Consider the following 21,532-nt stretch of genomic DNA (forward strand, 5'->3'; position numbering starts at 1 on the left):
TTTAGAATAAGTATACTTATTTATATCAACCTAGCCCCTTCACACTACATTGAATATATTGTTACCATTTTACATTACAACCTCGTGTTTCGCATGTTTAGAGCTACGCCCTTCTCTATTTATAATTAGGTTCCTTACAAGTTAGTTCAAAATAATTGTAATACTCTAGCTTGTTACAAAGGTATTTAATTTTAGAACTTCTCAGAACTTAGTCGGCAAATTTGCTTGCTAGCTTGGCATTGCAGCTAACAAATGAAATTCTTATCTGCATGAATAACAATCAGATGTCTATATGCTTGTTCGTTTAGCGAAATAATGAGTAGGAGCCAATGGGCATGATGGAAGCATCTCTTATTTACCTAGGCCAAATGAACTCAGTTATGGGTAGAGAGCCACAATCCCATATTTCATCTCTGCACTTAAATCTAGCCACTACAGTCTACTTCATGTTCTTCCAAGATATCAGATTGCTAAAGGTACAACACTAATCCTAATATACTTCAATGTGCCTTCTGGAACTCTCATATTACACTTGTAAAGTATCAACTTACCATCACCGTTAAGATGGGTTCCAATAAATTGTGTTAACACAAAAATAATTGGAGAAAGGATGGACTTGAATCATCCTAGGTTGAAATAAGGTACAAACATCCCAAATGACAAAAGATGCAGAACAAAAATATTAAGGAGAAAGTTCACCAGACCCATCTCAGATCACAGTTCAATCACTTGACGACATTTCGTGATAGTGCCCACAGGCTGGCGGCAGTGCCCATAAGACTGGCGGCAAAGGACAGAGGCCGGCGGTGCAAGACAAAAAACGATATCTCGCGGTGAGGCGCGATGAGAACCCTTTGTGCAAAGGATGGTGTCACAATTAGGAATGACATCTCCACGAGAAATGTTGGCTCCCTACAAAGTACAATGTCTCTCAGCTCACGAGGGCGAGGGAAAACCTAATCTCGGACAAGCACAAGATCACTAGAGGAAGAGAAAGCAACAACAAAGATAAAAAAAATTACAAAAAAAACCTATTTTGGCACCTGCCACGGTGGCAATCGCACATCCAAAGATGAACGGCATATCAAAACTATATATATTTGGCTCAGAACTAACAAACACAACTAAAATTTGAGAGCTCATGATGCAAAAGGTGACAAAATTTGATAGCGCATGAACAGCCAAATCATGGTCAAAGAGAGTTGCATGGCTTTAGCAATTTCTCAGGTGAAAAAAAAAAATCAAAATATCCCCCAAGATCGAACCATCCGATATATTGGGAACATTAATTTACTGTAATATACAAAGAACACCTCAATAGCAACCCCAAATAGTCAGTAAGAAAGCAGCACCACAAGGTTAATCACATACACAAATAACGTGCATTTCTCACCTGAACATTACAAGATGAGTGAATGTATTATTGCAACCAATCGATTCTGAGCATCACAAGCATACAGAATAATTAAAACACTGGTAGGGTTTCTTACATGGAAATGGTACATCGTGCATGACTGACGTCGACTTTCTCGTCGCTAGTATACACTATCTTTGCCTCCGACAAGCTAATAAGCAACAACTAATCCAACCATGAGAGGACCAAGCTACTCTACTGATGAGACGGTTCAATTCTACAGTCATAAGTAATCAGAATGAGCAATCAAATTTAGCACCTCACTCGCGGGGCCGAGCAAGCCAAAGCGAGCTCAGTGCACGAAGGCGCGAGAGGTAGTCATGTATTGCAAGAAGAGCACGTGCCGACTGACGTGTAGTTAGAATCCGATGCATTTGTTGCAGGGTTTGCTGCCGTAGGTTGTCGGCCTGAAAAGTGAACATGATCAGCAACCTTTAGAACATAACAAAATGTCAATGAAAACAGTTCTCAAGATATTTTCTAAACCTTTTGCAGTTTAGCGGCGACAAGAACACATTGCATAATTAATTTTTTTCGATAAACTAGAAAAATATCTTGAACTTGAAAAGAGGAAGCCATCTAAACCAATAAGCATCATTCTCCACTAATATTTTTGAATAAAAACTAGAACTGCAACATTTGATGCTTTAATTTGGTTCGACCAGTAAGATCACTGTTAGCCAATGATAGTATCATAAAAATAAAAAAGCATATATGCAAATATACATAAATGTAGGGAATTACATTTGGAAAGTATTCTCGAACTCCATCTCATTTATCATCACGAAAAGCAAGTTTCTTGAAACATTTCATTTTAAAATATTATTTTCTGAAGGTGTTTTGCACTGAACAAATGGGCACAAAGCAAGAAGTAGACTCTTTGCTCAAATAGTTGACTAGTTTATAGAGGCATCCTTCATGGGAATAATAACTTTGAGAATGATTGATTTACCTGACGAAGAAAATTCTCAAGAGTCCCAAGTTTCCCCATTGCCATGGCCATCTGACCCATGTAGTTTGCAACATTCCCCGAAGATCCAGACGGGCCAAGAGACCCGGCTAATGTTTCGGCCAAAGATTGCTGCAATGCCTCCATCCCTTGAGAGAGAGCATCTTCAGCCTGCTGTGATGACTGCTGGAGGTTGCATATGCCCATTAGTTGCTGCTCTGTAAGAGGCTCCAGCTGATTTGCAAGTAGCTGCAAAGTTAAGCACACAGCGAGACAGAATTAGTGAATCAACAATATTAAGATTTAGAAAGGCTCCATTAATGTCTGATGTAGATATTTATAAACTCAAAAATCACAGGTCAGGATTATCACTAACATACAAAAAGGCAACACATTGGGCAAGTTTCCGGTAAGACGAAAATGAAAGCAATAGAGTTTTCAAACTATGAAGATCATCACCTTCAGAAGCTCAGATGAACGAAACCCCCCTAGCCATAGGAAACACCTTTCGGCTGGTGTCTTCCACATGCCTGATAGTATATGAAAGACATCTGCTTTGGCAGCAATGCCCTTTAGCCGAAATATCTCCTCATAATGTGACAAGACACCATCTACTATAGAACGAAGATCGTTTTCACTGGCATGAGCATTCACTGCAGCTCTTAATTCATTGACCTGCCGATTATGTTCTTCAAGCCATCGTGCATACTCTACATCAAAAGCTAAGGCCCCTGCAAGGACGATTAAAACAGTGAACAAGGAAGGGATGCAATTCATTAGATAGAAAATGAATTAGCATGAGGTAAAAGGTAAATATTATCCTTCGATGCAATTTTGTAGTTCTGTACTGAAAAGGAATTTAGTTGAAACCAGTCTTGAACATATTCGTTTGAGCACAAGTGAATCAGATAACACAGCAAATCCAGAATTGTTTACGATATCTATCCGACTTGAGAAGAAAGACCTTGTCAACTAGGATGGCTGCTTGAATATCCTAAGGCTAAAGACATGAGTCAGAAATATTTTACAAGTCAGGCTGTTGATTGATTAACACCATATGAAAAGTTAGTATAATAGAAAAAATTGAACCAAAAATAGTGGCATCTATAAGCTATCATATGTGACTCCAATTAATATTAAAATGTTAAATATTAAAAAGAGAACAGAAAGACGGCAATCACATGTTCAGAGAAGAAACAGACACAACTAGATGAAGAGATGTGAGGTAGAAAGAAACCAAAGTAAACACTGCTAGATTACATGTGATTGAATGACCTAGGTATTATCAAATACTTGATGATGTAAACTAACACAACACTTGGGATAAGATCCATGTAGCCAACCCAAATAATTGGAAGGCATTGCTGATATCCATTCAATATGACAACAAAGAAGAATGAACATGAAATATTATATGTTGCATTGACAGGACATGATGGGGTAAAAAACAAGTTGAGACTACATAGGCATAACTCAGAAGGTTAAACTCACATATATTTACTTGGCAAAACAAATGGTGTAACATAGCATGAAAGTTTTGAAATTAATGCTAACAACACATCAAAACTAAAACATGCCTTATTGTTATCTTTTGCAAACAAGACTATTTTGAAATACTTAATGTATGGATTATAAACCATAATGGGCAAATTACCATTTCCACCCACAGCATGTGATTGATCTGCTGAGCCAGAGATAAAAATCCCCTGCAGAAATAAATATTTCAACCTGATTACGCATTCCGCAATGCTATAGGATAGACTAATGTTAAAAAAAAAAAAAAAGCATACCTGTTGGCGTGCTCTTTGGAGCTCTTGCTCAAGCTGAGTAAGCTTCAATCTGCTACTCTCAAGTTGTTGTACATAGGCCTTATAATTTTGAAGACGTGTATATATAAGTAATTGAAATTAAATCTTACATCAGCAAATCATACTTTCATGAAAAGGAGAATAATAATAGAAATTCTATAATGCCTTCCTAGGATGTGCTACAACATAAGTATTTTCTCCATGCAGAAACAATTAACGACTGTTGCAATAAGCACTAGTTTAAGAATGTTTAAGAATAACTAGATGGAGACTTCATATTTGCATAAGTGACCTGATATTGATTAATTTCTACAAGAAATAAGGACATCTCATGCAAGCTTGAACAAGTTGAGCAGCACTAAACTTGTAATTGAAATCTAGATGGGTACCTTTTTCCTTAACCGACTTTTTCTGGCAGCTTCACGATTTTGAGCAAGTCGGCGAAGTGTCTGTACATACATAATATCCATACAAACCCACTGTTAAGTTTAAAATATAAATGAAAACACAGTGGAAAAAACAGTAAATGAATCACCTTTTGGTCCAATCTTTTATCCTTTGATCTGTCACTAGAATCAGATGCTCCAGTTACAGCAAGTTGTCCTTGCTCTAACTGCAAGAGAATATTGCAATTAAAGAAAAAAACATGCATTGAGAAAAGTTGCAATAAGTCAAGTCAATTGTTAAGATAAGGAGATATATACACAATATCGTCAGCAAACAAAATATTAGCATCGGCGAGTGATGACCACAAATCCTCCAAGCTATTAAATGCCATGGAAATATACACATGAGCTAAACCATTGATCATGGTCATTCCATGTTTGTTTTTATATAAGCATTTATTTAAACTTTTTGTTCCCTCTGTAAGATAATAGGTTTCTTTACAATTGGCTCAGGCTCAGCTTTCAATATAACAAATCAACAACACCCTGTTAGTCCCAGCAATTTGGAGACACAACTCTCAAATGTTCCCTTAAAATTCACGTTCAATTATCTCATTCAAGATACATCCCAATTCATATGATAAATTTATCCAATTTGTAACAACATTGAGCAAAGACAAACCAAGAAATTCCAGAGGAAAAGAATCCACCTTCTGTAGGCAAATTTAGATTTGGTTTATATTAATGCATGTTTGCACAAAGAAGGAATGGTTTAAGATATTCAATATATTATAGCAAATACCTCGAATTGGAGAGATGACTTATAAGTGAAGCTTTAGCTTATCATCTTAAGTGTCTTTTATCCAAAAGATAAAGAAGAAATTGATTTGATTTAACATAGCCAATTAGATTCATAGAGGTACCATAATAGGATAGTAGTCAAATTTTAAGAGTGTCTTGTGACTGCATCAACATAGCAAAAAGTTGCAAAAAATATGTCATCCCGAAACATCAATAAGACACATCTGGTGGGAAGTACAAGCAATGAGCTTAGTGGCAAATGTAAATAAGACAGCATACAAGCAAAAGAGTAAATTTGTTAATTATCGATGGATAGACGGGTCCACGGGATCTTTCTTAAAATTGAGTAATCTCCAACAGCTATATCAAGCACACACAAGCTGGTCAGATCAGAGATTGAGACAAATTTGCAAGTCAGTAACAGAGGTTGAGGTACATTTGTTAGTTAGAGATGGAGCAAACAGAAAAGAATAGAACTGCTCGAAAGCATCAGGAATCAACTATATCAAGCACACACAAGCTCATCAGATCAGAGGTCGAGGCAAATTTGCATGTCGGTGATAGACATTTAGGTACATTTGCTAGTTAGCGATGGAGCAAACGGATAAGAACTGCTTGAGAGCATCATTTTGAAATTTCAGATAGAATAATAGAGCGAGAGATGGGCAAGATGGAGATTGGTTGGATGGCTTACTTTTACTCTTGGGCTAAGTCCACCCAGACTGCGGCCTAACCATAATAATAATTAGTAATATGTTTTTTCCAAAATACTAAAATAGTTTTCAATATGGATGGGTTTTCCCCCTTGACAAGTGTATCAAAACCATGCAATGACTGTTGAAGACTAAAAGTTTTACAGAAACAAAGGCTTTCTACTCAGCAAGAACATGGTTTTCTGGTGGCCATGAAGGTGAGGTTTTGTTTATTTTCTCCATTAATATTGAGAGGGGTGTCCAAGGAGGATTGAGATAGCTTCTATATTATTGTGAGCAGCACCTTGTTAGTTTAGGTTTTTCTTACTTTCTCTGGAATATCATAAAGTCTTGAATTCTCTAATTAGAGTAAGCTTAGGTCATTGAACCATGTTTGGTCATTTCTTTGTGTGTTTTCAGTTGTTATCTACTTGTACAGGAGAAGCTTGTCCTCAATCGTATGGAAGCTGATCAGTGCAGTGCTTCTCCCATGATAGATGAAGACCCAATGGGATGGCCTTGCAGTGAGGGTGATTTACACATTCAAGAGTATCAATTTTGATTTGTCGAGGATGATTTCAGATAGCATATTCAAGCAACTGCCACATCAGACTTGATCCTACTAGTGGCTTCTTGATACTGGTCGACATTAAAATATTATTAAAATAGGATCATAAACATAAAGATAATAAAAGAGTTGAATAGATTCAAAACAATGGGATAAAAAATGCAAGCTGCTTAAGAGAATAAGATAAAAAAAAATGTGGTAAAAAAGATGGAAGAACAAGATAGAGGTATTTTGTTGTGAGGAGGGCGTTGTAGGGAATACTGGTAAACAGAGAGGGCCATAGGTACAAGGATAGGTGAAAATATTATAGGGCTATACAGATAGTGAATCAGATCAAGTTGTGCTCCATGGCCAGACCAAATTTAATCTTTGTAAATTGTAAGATGAAGAATATGCTTACAGAAGATGCAAAATAATAAAAGACGAAAAACATTGTCAAACAGATATACTTAGAAACAGGACAAGAGAGCAGTAAAATTATCTGATGTTTGAACGATGAAGAATATAACTAAATGGCTGTGATTATTTATAATTTTCAAAACAAACAGAGTAATCTGAATCACCATCTGATTCTTTTCATCAATGTCCAAGTCTGTGGAGGTATCTGTCCTAGGACTAGCATCTGCCATTGTCGAATCTCCCCAATTCTCAAATTGACTGCTCAAAAATAATAAGTGAGGTTGTTGTCCCAAAGATTCAACCTTAGAAGCTGAAGCTGTAACACCAACGGAAGCTAGAGGCTGCTGTGAGGAAATAGAAAAATACGAAATTTGCTCTATTAAACAGTACTTGTGACTGTATAAACTTGCAAAGAGATATGCAGCAATAAGAGAAATGATACTTGAGTGAAATGACCAAATTGAGAAGGATATGAAACAATTACTTGTCCGCTTTGTTTAGTTGTAGCTTCAAGATCTGCACAGAAAGTAATGCTATAGCAATTAGAAAGTATATATCTCATAAATGTAGCTAATCTCGGCCGGCCAGCAAATGAAAGATATTTTAGCATTCAACAAATCTTCTTTTAGACCAAATTTAAATATACTGAGCATGGATTCAACAGTCTCATAGTGCTTTGATCAAATAATGAATATTTTAAAATATGATATTAGTAACATCATGAACAAAAGAGACCTCAATTATTCCTATAAAGGAATTCAAATATTTAGCAAAATTGCAAAAGTAAGCTTGCTAATGATTCAGAATGCACATCATTGACTTTGTGCACACTAGGCTAATTCAATGTAAAACAGTACTAGATTGTATTGGAAGAGATAACGATTATATATGAGAACTCATTTGATAACTAATGTAGCTATGATGTTACAGAAGAAAGAAAGAAACCTACCTGGATGTAATGAAAGTATCAACTACACCCAATTTGGAGAAGGTGAAGCACGAATGCAATGCTTTAGTGTAACAATTGAAGGGTTTAGGAAGCACTATGTGATGTAATTCAGAATTTTAGAAGCTTTTTAAGAGTTTATTTTAGTAGCTCCTTTTGTTTGTGGGAATAAGTTGATTAAACAATTTTAGATTTAGCAGTTGTCTTGTTTAGATAATATGGGATTTCTCTCATCTACAATGCAGGGTTTCCCATCTTGGGATTTGTCCAAAAACAAACAAACCCAAGTTGTAAAAGAGAATATCTCTTGAGGTGGCACCAAAATTAGCACTCAAGAACGCAACATCTATGCCACTACTTCATCCAAAGAACCTTTTAAGTGAATCTCAAAACTTGATCCACCTAGGAAACCTCTTCATTTGCTCCTCAAGAGAGACTACAAGAAATAGTGGATACAAAAGGAGATTGAGAAAATAAAAAAGTGGACATCTATCCTAGAAAGAGAAAATGTTGCAAGAGAAAGATAAAGAGGGATGAAAGAGGATAAAGATACTTCAACAAGATGCAATGAGAGAGAGCCAAGACAACTTCAATGCATGAATGGACTGATACATGAATAACAGAAACCACTAAAAGCAACAAACATGATAACAACAGCACTGAGACGGGATCTTGCACGAGGGAGAAATGCCTTGCTGACCAATGAGCAGGGAGAAAGTGTGACATGGGAGATACATTTACCAGTCTTTCACTTTCTTTGTGAAGCCTACTTTTTCTCTTTATCATCATGATCCTTTTTATAATGAACATTTGCTAGTTTCTCTTGAGCATTGCCTTTCCACTCTCTCTCTCTCTCACTCTACATGAAACCTAGGTAATGTTTATTTGGTTTGGCTCTACTTGGGCCTATGCTATCTGCAATTAGGCTCAAGAATTAAGCAGCAAGCATGTCACTAGAATGTTGGGGTTGGCACATGTCTAGAATTGAGCAAGGGTCAACTTGATCGGAGCATTAAACATAGACAACTTGAGGGAGGGAGTGGTATTGGAGCAAAAGGATGGTGGCAAATGAAAGAAGATGACAACATTGCCAGGCTAGGGTTAATCCTATATTCCTATGATGCTTGAGGTGATTTCCATGCATAGTTGCCTAACTGGACTGTGTTGCATACAAGCATGAATGAACATAAAATATAAGTGCTCAGTTGCTTACTTGGAACTCTGGTGAAGAAAAGCGGATTTAAATTATGATATAAATTGACAAATGATGAAGGCCATGAGGGCTACAAAGAAGGTAGGAGCACTCTTCTTCACTCATAGGATCTGTAAGACATTGTATAAGAGGGTGGCTGTTATCAATGTGCTGAAAAGAGTTGAACTTTTGAAATTATGATGGTCAACTATAGTGAATGAAGAATTTCAGTGATGATGATTGATGATTGCTTGCAAAGTATGAAAAGGGAGATGGGGTAGAGAAGGTGAATCAAGAAAAGAAAGAATTTTGCTTAGGAGGTGTCGAGGGGAGAAGTCACACTAACTACATCAAAACTATGATATTCCTTAGCTTGCTTTGATACCGAGAACAATTACACTGCTGTAGTCATAGATTTAAGGATATAACATTATAACAGAGTTAAACAAGTCACATGGTCTTTAAACTATCTATTCAAGCGAAGCCCAAAATTTCCTCTACCAAACAAGCTAGTTCAGAAACTAAAAGACATTAATATGAAGCTATCCACTTCACTTATGAGATGTGGCAAATGTAGTAATTTTATTAGATAAAATTTGAAATTGAAAGAGATAAAATTCTGTATGTGACAAGAAAAACTTTCTGATAAGCCTGATGACTCGCAGTTAATAAAGTCATAAGAAGAAAGTGCCTTATATATACATATAAAACTCTGCAGAAATTGCTGGTAGTTGTGTTGCTTATATAACCAGTCAAAAAATAAGCGAGAAATCACTCCTGCTGAGGTCAGAAGCAGTACCGTTATGAACTGCAATAGACTGCTTGAGCAGCCCAAAGCATGATTCTCTGGATGGATTTGTTGTGTTTCCCTCTGTACTGCTGTGTGAGAAATTAGACATTAGATGAACAACAAAGAAATTTTAAATTGAGTGGATTTTAAAGGTTTAAATGTGAGGGGTGGATCTTCAAATAAAAAAGTGGCAATCTAAGAACCTTCAAAAGTTAAAGCAAATTGTGGCGTTTCTCAAAAGGGATACCCTTCTCTTCATCTACATAAATTGGTTGTGGTTCCTTCTGAGACATCTATGGTATTATGGTCTGTGGTATAGAATCTTATGATTAAGTAACCTTTCGGGGTTAAAATGCAACAAGTGGAAGACTTACTCATCTTCAAGGCCAACATAATAATTTTGTTGTGCAATGTGGAACATTTACTAATCTCCAAGAACATAAACAATAACATCGTATAGGATAGAACATTTTTTTAGAATTTGATATTTCAAGTCGAAACCAAATGTGTGACTAGTTGTCTTCATTTTTGAAATAAAAAATTAGCTTATTTTAAATCTGAACCCGCAGAAGGTAGTTGGAATTATCATAGTAATCTGTATAAGATAGTCTTTGCAATCAACAAAAACCATTAACTGTGATCGGAACAATCATCTACTTCAAACTAAAAGCAATAGATGAAACTCAAGTAGCATCTAGCAACATTGTACTTGAGAAAAATTGTTACCAACTCATAGATAGAAGTTGATAAGGGATACATGGATGATAGAGCTACCTTCTGGATATGTGTTTTACCAAAGAAGATTACCAACAACGATTCTGCAATCATCTTTATTTTCTATTCTTGAAATCAAACTGAACATGAGAGCAATACGAGAGAATGAAAGAACCTCTACTACATCCATGGCCTAGAGAAAGCTATATGGTACACGATTCCATGCACCTTTAGGCCAATGATACTTAATTCATTAATTTATATTCCATCACACAGAAGACACTTCAGAACAACGATAATCGAAGGTAAAACCACAGTTTCCAAGTTCAAACCCTAGAAAAAGTGGAGGCTGATATCAACAAAAACGAGAAGGGGTAGCGATCAAACTAGTCCAAGCAAATTAGAATAAGTAAAGTAATGGAAGAAAAAAAAAATACAAAATTTATCATCAAACAAAGTAGATATGATCGGGAGAGTTAAGCGCATACTTGTTCTGAATCCCCGCCGACGAAGCAAAGCTCGGCATCCGGGAACTCGGGAAGCACTAGCTCACCATCTCCTTCTCCAAACCCACCAATCCTACTCATCAATCGTCACCATCACAGAGAGTGTTCTTAAAAGACCGCCAAAAATGTCAACTTTCCAATCCCAGAATACAACTGGCTAATCCCGGAGGCAAAACAGGGAGAAACAACTTAACGCCCAACAAATCCAACCCAAAAAGGGAAATACCACGTTGCTACAGCCTCCAAAACCCTAGCTTTCGAGGGGCAAACATGCCCTCGCGGCTCGGAGGATGGCCCCTCCTTCCAACTACAACTTTGACTCAACTCTTCGATCTCTTGTGCGCTCGTCTGGTCACTTCCGTAGCTGATCGACCAAATAAAAGAAAACTGGAGAATATTTTGAATTTTGGAAGAGGGGAGAGAGAGAGATAAGATTGAATCGAACGAACGATCTTGAGGAAGGGGTCAGGCTGGACTGGAGGAGCGCGATCAAATCTCCTCGCGCTGTCGTTTTCTTGAAAGGACCTATTTTTTTCCCACTGTTTTTTTGTCATGTTACTCATTAGCTCTAAGGTTGGGAATCTATAACTCATCGCACGTATTTTTTCATTTATAGGATTAGATCGGTTGCCCAGGACTAATCAACAAAGTTATCTGGTCCCTTCCAATGAGTCTAATAGTTAGTACATGAGCTATTACTATAATAAGATCTGGAATTCAAATCTTGATAAAGCCGAGGTAAATATTTCCCTTATGTGCTAATCACTATTTCAAAGGCTAATAGCCGCTCATGATTTATCTCTTTCGTGTTGACCCTGAGACAGGTTGACGGGGGCACTGGAAATAAGCGTATTCGCCTTTCACAACAAAACTATCTGAGATTTTTAAAATGATAAAAATTGAGCATTTTGTTCAAAAATAATCAAGATTCGAAAATTTAAAATAACATACTTACTTTTAGATATATTATTTGATATTATTATTTCCTATCTTGTATATTAAATCATAAATCCTCCTAGTCTGAATATAATAATAATGATTTTATAATATTTTTTAAGTTATAATAATTATAATTTCATTAGTTGCTATAATATAAATATTATTGAATAAGATAAGTTTGATTGTATCAGTTACTTATGAAACTATAATTATTATAACTTTAATTGAACAAATGAATTATCAAAAACAACATGCTTCATATATTTTTTTAAATATTCATGGTTAAAAGTTTAATGTAGGATATTTTCCTTTAATAGGATAAAAAATATGAGACTTTAATTGTTGGACGGTAAGGACGGTGATAAAATAAAATATGATCATATAATTCATTTAGTTACTTGATCATTAATTTTAATGTTTGTCTTCCTCAAGTATTAAACCATATTTCCCTCAAAGAGATAGTAAACTAAATAAAAGAAATTATAAACTAAACGACAAATAACATGAAGAGAAAATGACATAAGAGAATTATTCTTTGAGTTTTTTAAAAGATATATAAATAAAGATGTATGTTTATTTTTATTTTTATTTTTGTTGCAATTTTACGTGGATAAATTATACAAGAACAACTTCCTAAATTTATCTAAATCAACATCAAACAATATATTATTTCACAACTTCTCCACTACACAACCCTAACTTTTTTTTATGAATTGAAAATAAAATTTATTCTTTATAAGTTCAAAAAAAATCAATTAAAAATAATAATAGTTATTATTTTTTTTTAAAAAAAAATATAGCTAGATTTAATTATTATCCAAGAAACTTGTAAAACAAGTTAAAAGGAAATGGTTTGAGGCTCAAGTCAAACCGCCAATCTTGACCACTAGTTTGACCAACACTCACACTTTAACATCTTCAAATTAGTAATTAATCTTATAATTTCTGAATTCATTTTGCAGATTACCAAGATTTTTTCTCCTTTTTTCTATTTGGCCCTCAGTTAATTGACATCACCCAACTTTAGGGAGTCAAATACAAAAGCAATATATATATGGAAACCTTCAAGGGGTAAAATGAAATGTCAGCTATGATATTGCATGTGGCTTAAAATGAAATTTATTTATTTATACTTAAAATATGGAGAAGAAATCAGATTGATTTGCTGGAATTTGCATTGACTAATGATGAAATTTACTAATCTGAAAAGAGTTTATATTTTATTTAAAAATTAAAATAAATAATTTTGGTATTATATTCTCTATTTTTATGTCCATCTGGATGACGTCAGTACGTGCGTCACCTCCCGGGGCTTTCTGCCCGAAGCCACCTGGCGCGATTGTCTGTCGTTTATTGGCTGCGTTCGATTGCTTCTGGATGCTATTTTTGTGCCACGTAGGGTTCCGATTGCCGTTTATATGGCCAGATAGGATTAATTGACATAAATTGAATATATAATGTCAATTAAAAAACATAGCGAAAGTAGCCTGGGCTTTCCTAAAGGACCCACGTTCTTCTCCGTTTCATTGAATCATTTTCAAGCTTATTTTCGAGGAAATTAACCAATAGTACGCTATAAATAAATGTTCATCATCATTCAACAAATTTACTTCATCCTCAATAGTAAATCTCCGCCGCCACGGCCGCTGCCGCCGTTGCCGAGCTGGGCTTCTGCAACTCTTAGCTATACCATGAAGGCCAAGACTATGAAGAACAGGAGAGGGATCAAAGTGGTGTACATCTCCAACCCCATGCGGGTCACCACCAGCGCCGCCAGTTTCCGCGCTCTCGTGCAGCAGCTCACCGGGCCCGACTCCACTGTCGCCGCCGACATGGCCAACTTATCCTCCTCCTTCGTCGACGACAACAGCGCCGTGCATGACCGCCTGCCGCCTCCGCTGCCGGAGTCGGAATCCCAGTCCGTCGTCGGGCAGCCGATGTTATTAAGCGATCAGCTGTGGAGCGGAACGGCGCCGAAGCCGGCGGTGGAGGAGGAGACTCCGTGGGAGGTGTCCTATGAGTCGCTGAGTAGGTGGATTTTAGATAATTAAATAAATAAATAAATTTTGTGAGAATTTATGGATAGGTAAGAGTATATATATCGTGTTGATATATGTGCGAATTTTCTAAGAGCAAATACGTTCTTTTAGAATCAATTATAATTTTTTGTAAGGTGATTGACTAAAAGGCTTATTGTACTGTAAAAATAAACAGTTGTATCGATACAAAATTTTCGTCCTAATTCTAATAATATAAGGGTTTAATGACAGAATTATAATAAAAAATATTTTATCAAAGATAATTCATAAGAAAATACTGTACCGAGAGAAAATAAACTCGATGTTTCCGACGAAATCATATATTCCATCGGTATATTTATAAAAGACATATCGACGAAACAACTTGTCCCGTCGGTATCATTAAGGGATTACCGATGGAATATAATATTCCGTCGGTAACCATCGACAAAATACTATATTTCGTCGATAATTCCCAGCGGTGTGCCAGCCGCCAGGGGCCCGCCGGCCGCGGTGTCGGCCGCCAACGACCCGTTGGCCGCTATGTCGGCCGCCAGCGGCCCAGTGACCGCTGTGTCGGCCGCCAACAACCCGCTAGCCGCTGTACCGATCGCCAGCAGCCCACTGGCCGTCGCCAACAACCTGCCACCAACGACCCATAGCCCGTTGTGCCGCCCGCCAGCGGTGTGCCGGCCGCTAGGGGCCCGTTGGTCGTTGGCCGCTGTGTCGGATGCTGGTGAGATATGTTATTTTTTTGTACTAGTTATTTTTTTGAAAAAAATTGTACTAAATTGTTTTTATTTTGTAAACATGTAGCATTTGCTGCTCTTCTCCGGTTGACCTATACATCTTCAGGTATAATTTAGTAAATTGTATTTTATATTATTTAGCATGGTTTAATTTAGATATATGTTATGTTCGTATATTAATCTGTAACATAATATAGTTCTTTTGTTTGTTTTGTGTTTGTACGTTAATATTTGTTGATTTCTAATTCTTAATTTATTAGTTTAAGGTGAAAATGTCTATGAACAAAACTTGGATATACAGTCGATTAGAAAATAGATTTATTAGAGATGATTTTATTGCTGAAGTTGAAGAATTTGTGAACTTTGCTAAGAGTCATCCAGAATGTATGAATGATGCTAAGTTACGGTGTCCGTGTAATCTTAAGAAATGTAGGAATAGAGCATTTCGTGATGAGAATACCGTGAAAGTACACATATGCAGAAATGGTTTTGTACCAAATTACTATAATTGGTATTGTCACAGAGAGCCTTATGTGTATGAATCAATTGGACCTTTTGGCGGGACGTCATCTGCCACAACTTTTACTGCTCCTGAAATATCAACTAATGATATTGCAATGTAATCAATGGTTCATGATACGATGAATACTGCAATTAATTATTCCAATATAGATGAAACACCAACACCTGAATATCAGCAACTATATAAAATGTTAAAGGCTAGTGAAAAAGAAGTGTGGGAAGACATTCCCTCTGGTCATTCTCAGTTATCAACTACTGTTAGGTTATTGAATATGAAAGCAGAACATCATTTTTCAGAAAGATGTTATGATGACATATGTTAATTGATGTCAGAATTGCTTCCTACTGATAACATAATGACAGATTGTTTTTTATAATACAAAGAAATTGGTCAGAGGTTTAGGTTTGTCTGTAGAGAAGATTGATTGTTGTATAAACAACTGCATGATATTTTGGAATGAAGATTGTAAAATACTAAAAAATAGCGAATAATTATAAGGGAATTTTTCGGAATTTTTGGAAATTTTTCGGGAATTTTTCGGAGCTCGTATGAACGAGTTAACGGGGACAAAAATGGGGTCCGGAAAAAAACCTGTTTAGGCGACCCTGTTTAAATGAGGAAAAGTTTTAATTTATATTTCCTTTTCCATTTTTCTTTTTTCTTTCTTTTTCTTTTTTCCCATATTCTTTTCCTCCTGCGTGCCGACCCTTGCCCAAAACCTTGCGGCGATTTCTCCCGAGCCCTAACCGGCGCCGAACTCCCTCTCCCTCTTCGCGTACAAAATCTCTCGGCCAAGGGCTTTCCCTTCTTTCGGTCTCCACCCTCTCGGCGCGAAGTTCCCGTGCCCTAGCCAGCCCCGGCCGACCGGCGACTTCCCCTCCTTTCCTTTGGTCCGACGAGACATCACCGGCACTGGAGCCCTAGGTTTTCCCTTCTCCTTCACCACCTCGCGGCGACTCCTTGCATTGCCTTGCCTCTTCGTTTGCAGTCGCCGAAGGTGTGCCCTTGCCGGATCCCTCTGCCGAAGTGTCGCCGCCGCACGTGACAGCGCTGGTAACACTCGAGCCAACACAACCGCTGACCCCTCTTCTAGCCTCTGCCCCGACTCCAGTGGTGCTATCCCTGTGCCTTAATTCATGACCGCCGCCCCTCTGCTGCAATTTGGCAGCACAACCACCACTGGTGAGCCTTGTTTGCCGACCTCAACAGCCCTTTCGGTGACTGCTGTTTGGGGTAAGATGTATATAAATATTGAATTAAATCCATTGTTTGTTTGGTTGCATTGGATTGATTTCGTTCAGGTGAGGTGTTAATGGTGGATGGAGGATAGATTCATCATGGGTTTGGTTTCGGACCGGAGAAAATAGTGCCAAATCCTTTATTGTGTTTCTGCTCGACAGTGCCGAAGACGACACAGAGCTATGCCGTAGTCGGATCTTGGAGGTAAGCTTCGGTTGTTGATTAGGATTTATGCTTGATTGGTTATCGATCTTGATTCTTCATATGATCCGGATAGTAAAGAATTTTCAGCAGCCAACGTCCCTTAATGGCAGCAAGTTCCAGCCAGCAACTCTTTGGTTTCAGTACAAACTAGTGGTTGTGAATTAAGGTAAGGAACATGATTATGATACATGTTGATTTAAGTAGGAATTGGTACATACATAATTGCTTATGTGTTTGAATTAGATGATTGATTATGTAGATGTGTAATCACGTGTAAATGGAATTAAGTTTAGATTCTTGATTTAATGGTGGATTGTGGATTAGGTTTATGTTATTAAGTTAATTAGGGTTTGCCCCTAATTTGGTGTAAGAGATTTTTATTTAGCTATTTATAGGAATTAGCTAAATAAAATGTATATGTATTGGTGAAACAGGACTTTGACACAAGACGAGCATCTCGATGTTGGATTTGATTGGATTGAACCTGCTTTTGGAGGCGGGTACCTCTTGACTTATCTTTTATGATATTGTCATTGGATATGTATAGTATTTTATAACTACATGCAATGAACATGTTTGCCTTTGGTATGTCACTGTTTGATATCCATAGCATGTTAGGTTGTCACCGTGATTATATCTCGTGATTTGTTGCCATGATTATCTTGTTACCATGAGTATCTTAGTTTCTAGAGTGACATACCATGCTTACTGAGGTTAGGACTAGGATTTGGATTGTTGTTTCTGGCCTGTGTATCTAGATTATCTGATACTTAGGTTTTTGTGCCATATCAGATTTGTGTACCTCTATTTGTATATCATATATGATTCGGGTGTTTAGACCCTGATTCTTTGATCTGTGTATATTGTTGGTACATATGCTATGGAAGAGGGATATGATTTGGGTCTAGGTTGTTATACCTTAGAGGACTTGTATACCCTAGATCCGTGGATTTGACTTACCGATACTGTGGTGCCCATATTATGTATATATGGATTTTCTATGCCGATCGTGATATTCCATACTTATTATGTTCGTGACATAGGGTTATTGATATTCTATCCGTGCGTACTCTAGATCTTGGTATGTGACCATCGCTTTTACAAGCACCCATTTTGTATGTATGGATATGGTTATGTTGATCGCTTTTGCCATGCTTAGTGTCATGCATCATGATTGCATGTTGTGCGACTCCATTGTCGCTGAGCACATCGCCACTACATGGATTCGCACACACCACCACTCATGGGTTAGTGGTCGATTCAGCAGAGTGTGTTGCAGCAGGGACTTTGTTTGGCAACGTTAGTCCGCTCATGGGTAGTGTGACACAACGTGTTAGCCGGCAGGATTCCTCCCCGTCATCGGTACCGGAGTTGAGAGCATCGAGCTCCCCTATTTATGATTTGGGGTCACAGGACATGAGTACTCCGACAGATCCCGTCCACTCGGTCACCATCGAGAGCGATGGTAGAGTGCACGGTTGTCACAGCTAACCCACTCGGTCTCGCCATTTGTGTGTGAGATGGCTGATCCGGGGTGACCAGGACGCATCATTGACATCATATGCATTGATGCATTTATTTCTTGTGATTGTGTTTGCTGCATTTATTTGTTGCATTTGGTTGGATGCATATGTTTGACATGCATACAGGATTTAGGGCACTTTCGGTTTGACGACCCTTTTGTTTGGATAGGAGTTCCTGGTGAGTACAGCTTCCTTAGTTACCTTTCAGTTTTGCATCTTTCCTAGATATATGATTAGGAAGCTGTATTCCATGTTTATTGCTGTTAGATATATCTTACTAGGCATGTCTATTGGTATTCGCTGAGTTGTTGAACTCACCCCCGTGGACTCTATATTTTTCAGGTACCAGGTTATTTATGGTGTCGCTTGGAGCATCCTGTCTGCTGGTCCCCACGTCACATCAGAGGACTTATCGGTTTCACGTATGTTTTGCTTGTTTTTATGTATCAGTTTGTTTAGCTCGGTACTCTGGTTTTATTTTTGGAGAGTTGATGTTGTTATGTGATGTTTTGTATTTGTTATTGGTTGTGTAAGCCTAGCCGGCTAGCAGTTTTGTGTTTTGGTTTTTGGTACAGCCGAGTGGGCTGCTTTATTATTAACTGCGTGGTGTTTGTTTTCTTTTATTGTATTATACCAGCCGCATGTGGCTGAGGTATATAGTGCTTGTAGAAAAGTTTTAGATTGTCCGCCGTACAGGGGAGATGCTGCCGAAATTTCTTCGGACAGAGACTCCTCCGGGGCGTGACAATTTAGTGGTATCAGAGCAGGTATACGATACTTGCTATGTGTTCTGGATTTTCGAGATTTTTCTGATATCAATTTATTTGGTATCAGAGATCGGCTTACGAGTTTTATTTCTCGTGTTTCGGATTTCATGTTTTAGTCTTCTCGATGTGACTTTTTGGATTTTGGGACTTGGCAGAAGTAGGACATCTCCAAGCTATAGGAGGTATGTTGGTATATGTTATCCTACCTTTTGATTAGTTTATGCCCTGTTCATTATTACAGTCTATGACATGTATTAGCACTCTTTACTAGTACCTGTCTGGTTGTTGTAGCATATATTATATGTGATGGGTTAGCCACTGATCTTAATTGACCTTAATAGAGATTAAGGATTATAGGCTTTGGTGATTTTACATATCATACCACTAGTAGTTTTTAGCTTATGTTATTACTAGTTGGTTAGCAGATTGAGGCACATACCAGCCTCTGCTTTTAATAGCTGGGTAGTGGATAGTATTTATATCTTTATGTTGACCAGCCAGTGGTATACCATGTTATCTTAGTTAATTTCATTAGTAGATAATTGATCTACTCTTGTGAGATCGGACAGTAGAAGTTTGATTTACCATAGTTGCTTGAAGGGGATTAATGTAATCTTGATCAGTTGGTAGATGGCCGATTTAGTTTTGTTGGACCGATCAGTAGAGGACCATCATACCCTATTTTTATGGAGATGCTGATCTTTGGGTTGTTTGTGCTTAGTTTGGTATCTAGAGCACATTTGAGTACATGTTTTGTACTGACGTGGAAAAGACTGAGTTGATCGTATATCATTGTCGATTTTGGTCAGTCTTTAGAGGATTGATTTATCCTATTCCGTGGGTACCTTAAATTTAGACTGTTTGTATCTTGTAGGATAACTTAGAAGGTGGCGTAGGGTTTGTGTGGTAGATTGGATTTAAAATATGTTGATATATGCACACGGGTTCGGTATACATTGTTGGAGGTATCACGGTGATTTATACCTATGATGTGAGTATTTTTTTTGGTGTGTACTAATTGGAGGATTATGTCGATCATACATATGTTGTGTGTGCACGTGTGTCAGATGTATGGTTGGTAGCGTCATGATGATTCTACCTATGTTAAATGTAGAATGTTAAATGTCTACATTATGATATTGGTTGTTTTACCCTGTCAACTAATTCTCCCATTAGTGGCTGACCGACCCACTAGGAGGATGATAGAGTTGACTATGGATTAGATTTGCTTACTGGGTGGTTATACCCTAGGCTACCCACAGTGATCTGTGGTAGAGAGATCTCGTGCAATCTCTAGTTAGATAGTTAGGTGCTTTGGGCACTTATGTATTGTTGTGGTAGAGCGTAGCTTCCACATGTTATGGATCGTTTGTGGTAGAGCGTAGCTTCCACATATTCTGGATTTCCACATATTTAGGGATTGTTTTGTAGTGGAGCATTACTCCTACATATTGCGGATTGTTTGTAGCGGAGCATTGCCCCCATATTTATTGTGGATACATATTTTGGATTATTTGTGGTGGAGCGTTGCTCCCACATATGGAGGATTTCTTGTGGTAGAGCGTTGCTCCCACATATGTGGTATTTCGTGTGATAGAGCATTGCTCTCACACTGGAGGTTCTATTCTTTAGTGATTATATATCGTTGGTGATTAGATCTGTTTATTGTTGAGGATCTTATTGTTAGGAATGTCTGTGATACGGACATGATGTGTCTTGGTTTTACCATTAGAGCTTACGGAGCCCTAGATGTTATCATGGACTCGATGATTTTAGTATTCCCAGGATGTTTGGATCGAATTCCATTGTCTTTGTTGACGATGATGTGATCTATTTCGGATCCGAGGTGAACGTACACTACCTTTGCATAGATCTAGAGATGATTCGATGAGAACATCTATATGTGATTATCAGTAGTGCTGAATTGGATTGTCTTTTGTGATGATGTTTGGGACACACGGTCACCAGTAGGAGTGTACCATGGTTCCATAGGAAATAGAGGTTGTTACCGTTGGGAGCAGTCGAAATCAGTGTAGGAAATCCGCAGTCTTTTGTGACTCGCAGGATATTACAGACCTTTCGTCGAGGGTTTCTTCTGCATAGCTATGCTACTTTCACGCGTGACCATGAAAGGCGTGAAGTTCACTTGGACTGAGGATTGCAAGACCAGCTTCTAGGAGCTGAAGTGGAGACCAGTGTCGGCTCCGATTTTTGGTTTTTCCTTTTTGAGAGGACGGATTCGTGCTTTATACCGACGCATCTCTACAGGATTTGGCGATGTTCTGATGCAGCACGACACGATAGTCTTCTATGTTTCTCGGTGATTGAAGGAGTATGAGAAGAACTACCCTGTACATGATCTGGAGCTAGTCGCCATTATTTTTTGCCATGAAGATTTGGCGACA

The 21,532-nt window shown here is 37.7% G+C and overlaps 1 protein-coding gene and 1 long non-coding RNA gene across 10 annotated transcripts; one reads left to right on the forward strand and one right to left on the reverse strand.

Moving 5' to 3' along the window:
• Positions 1-1,359: 1,359 nt before the first annotated feature.
• LOC122042522 (transcription factor TGA2.3-like) lies at positions 1,360-11,719 on the reverse strand. Of its 9 annotated transcripts, none has more exons than XM_042602670.1 (11): positions 11,148-11,719; positions 9,955-10,031; positions 7,460-7,533; positions 7,182-7,361; positions 4,707-4,784; positions 4,561-4,620; positions 4,154-4,231; positions 4,018-4,069; positions 2,823-3,094; positions 2,367-2,612; positions 1,360-1,821 (listed from the first exon to the last, which is right to left on the reverse strand). In XM_042602670.1, the coding sequence occupies exons 1-11, from the start codon at positions 11,183-11,185 to the stop codon at positions 1,675-1,677; spliced, it is 1,302 nt and encodes a 433-aa protein (XP_042458604.1). In that variant the 5' UTR covers positions 11,186-11,719; the 3' UTR covers positions 1,360-1,674. The 9 variants fall into 9 exon arrangements, with proteins under 9 accessions (XP_042458604.1, XP_042458606.1, XP_042458603.1 ...); XM_042602672.1 differs by having other exon boundaries at positions 7,182-7,358; positions 7,502-7,533; positions 9,955-10,034; XM_042602669.1 differs by having other exon boundaries at positions 7,182-7,358; positions 9,955-10,034.
• Positions 11,720-16,473: 4,754 nt separating this feature from the next.
• LOC122040117 lies at positions 16,474-16,988 on the forward strand. The gene is made up of 3 exons (XR_006128512.1): positions 16,474-16,576; positions 16,696-16,837; positions 16,916-16,988. It is a non-coding gene; the product is annotated as an uncharacterized LOC122040117 (long non-coding RNA).
• The last annotated feature ends 4,544 nt before the right edge of the window (positions 16,989-21,532 follow it).

The sequence above is a fragment of the Zingiber officinale genome, chromosome 2A, assembly GCF_018446385.1.
Source record: "Zingiber officinale cultivar Zhangliang chromosome 2A, Zo_v1.1, whole genome shotgun sequence".
Taxonomy (NCBI): Eukaryota; Viridiplantae; Streptophyta; class Magnoliopsida; order Zingiberales; family Zingiberaceae; genus Zingiber; species Zingiber officinale.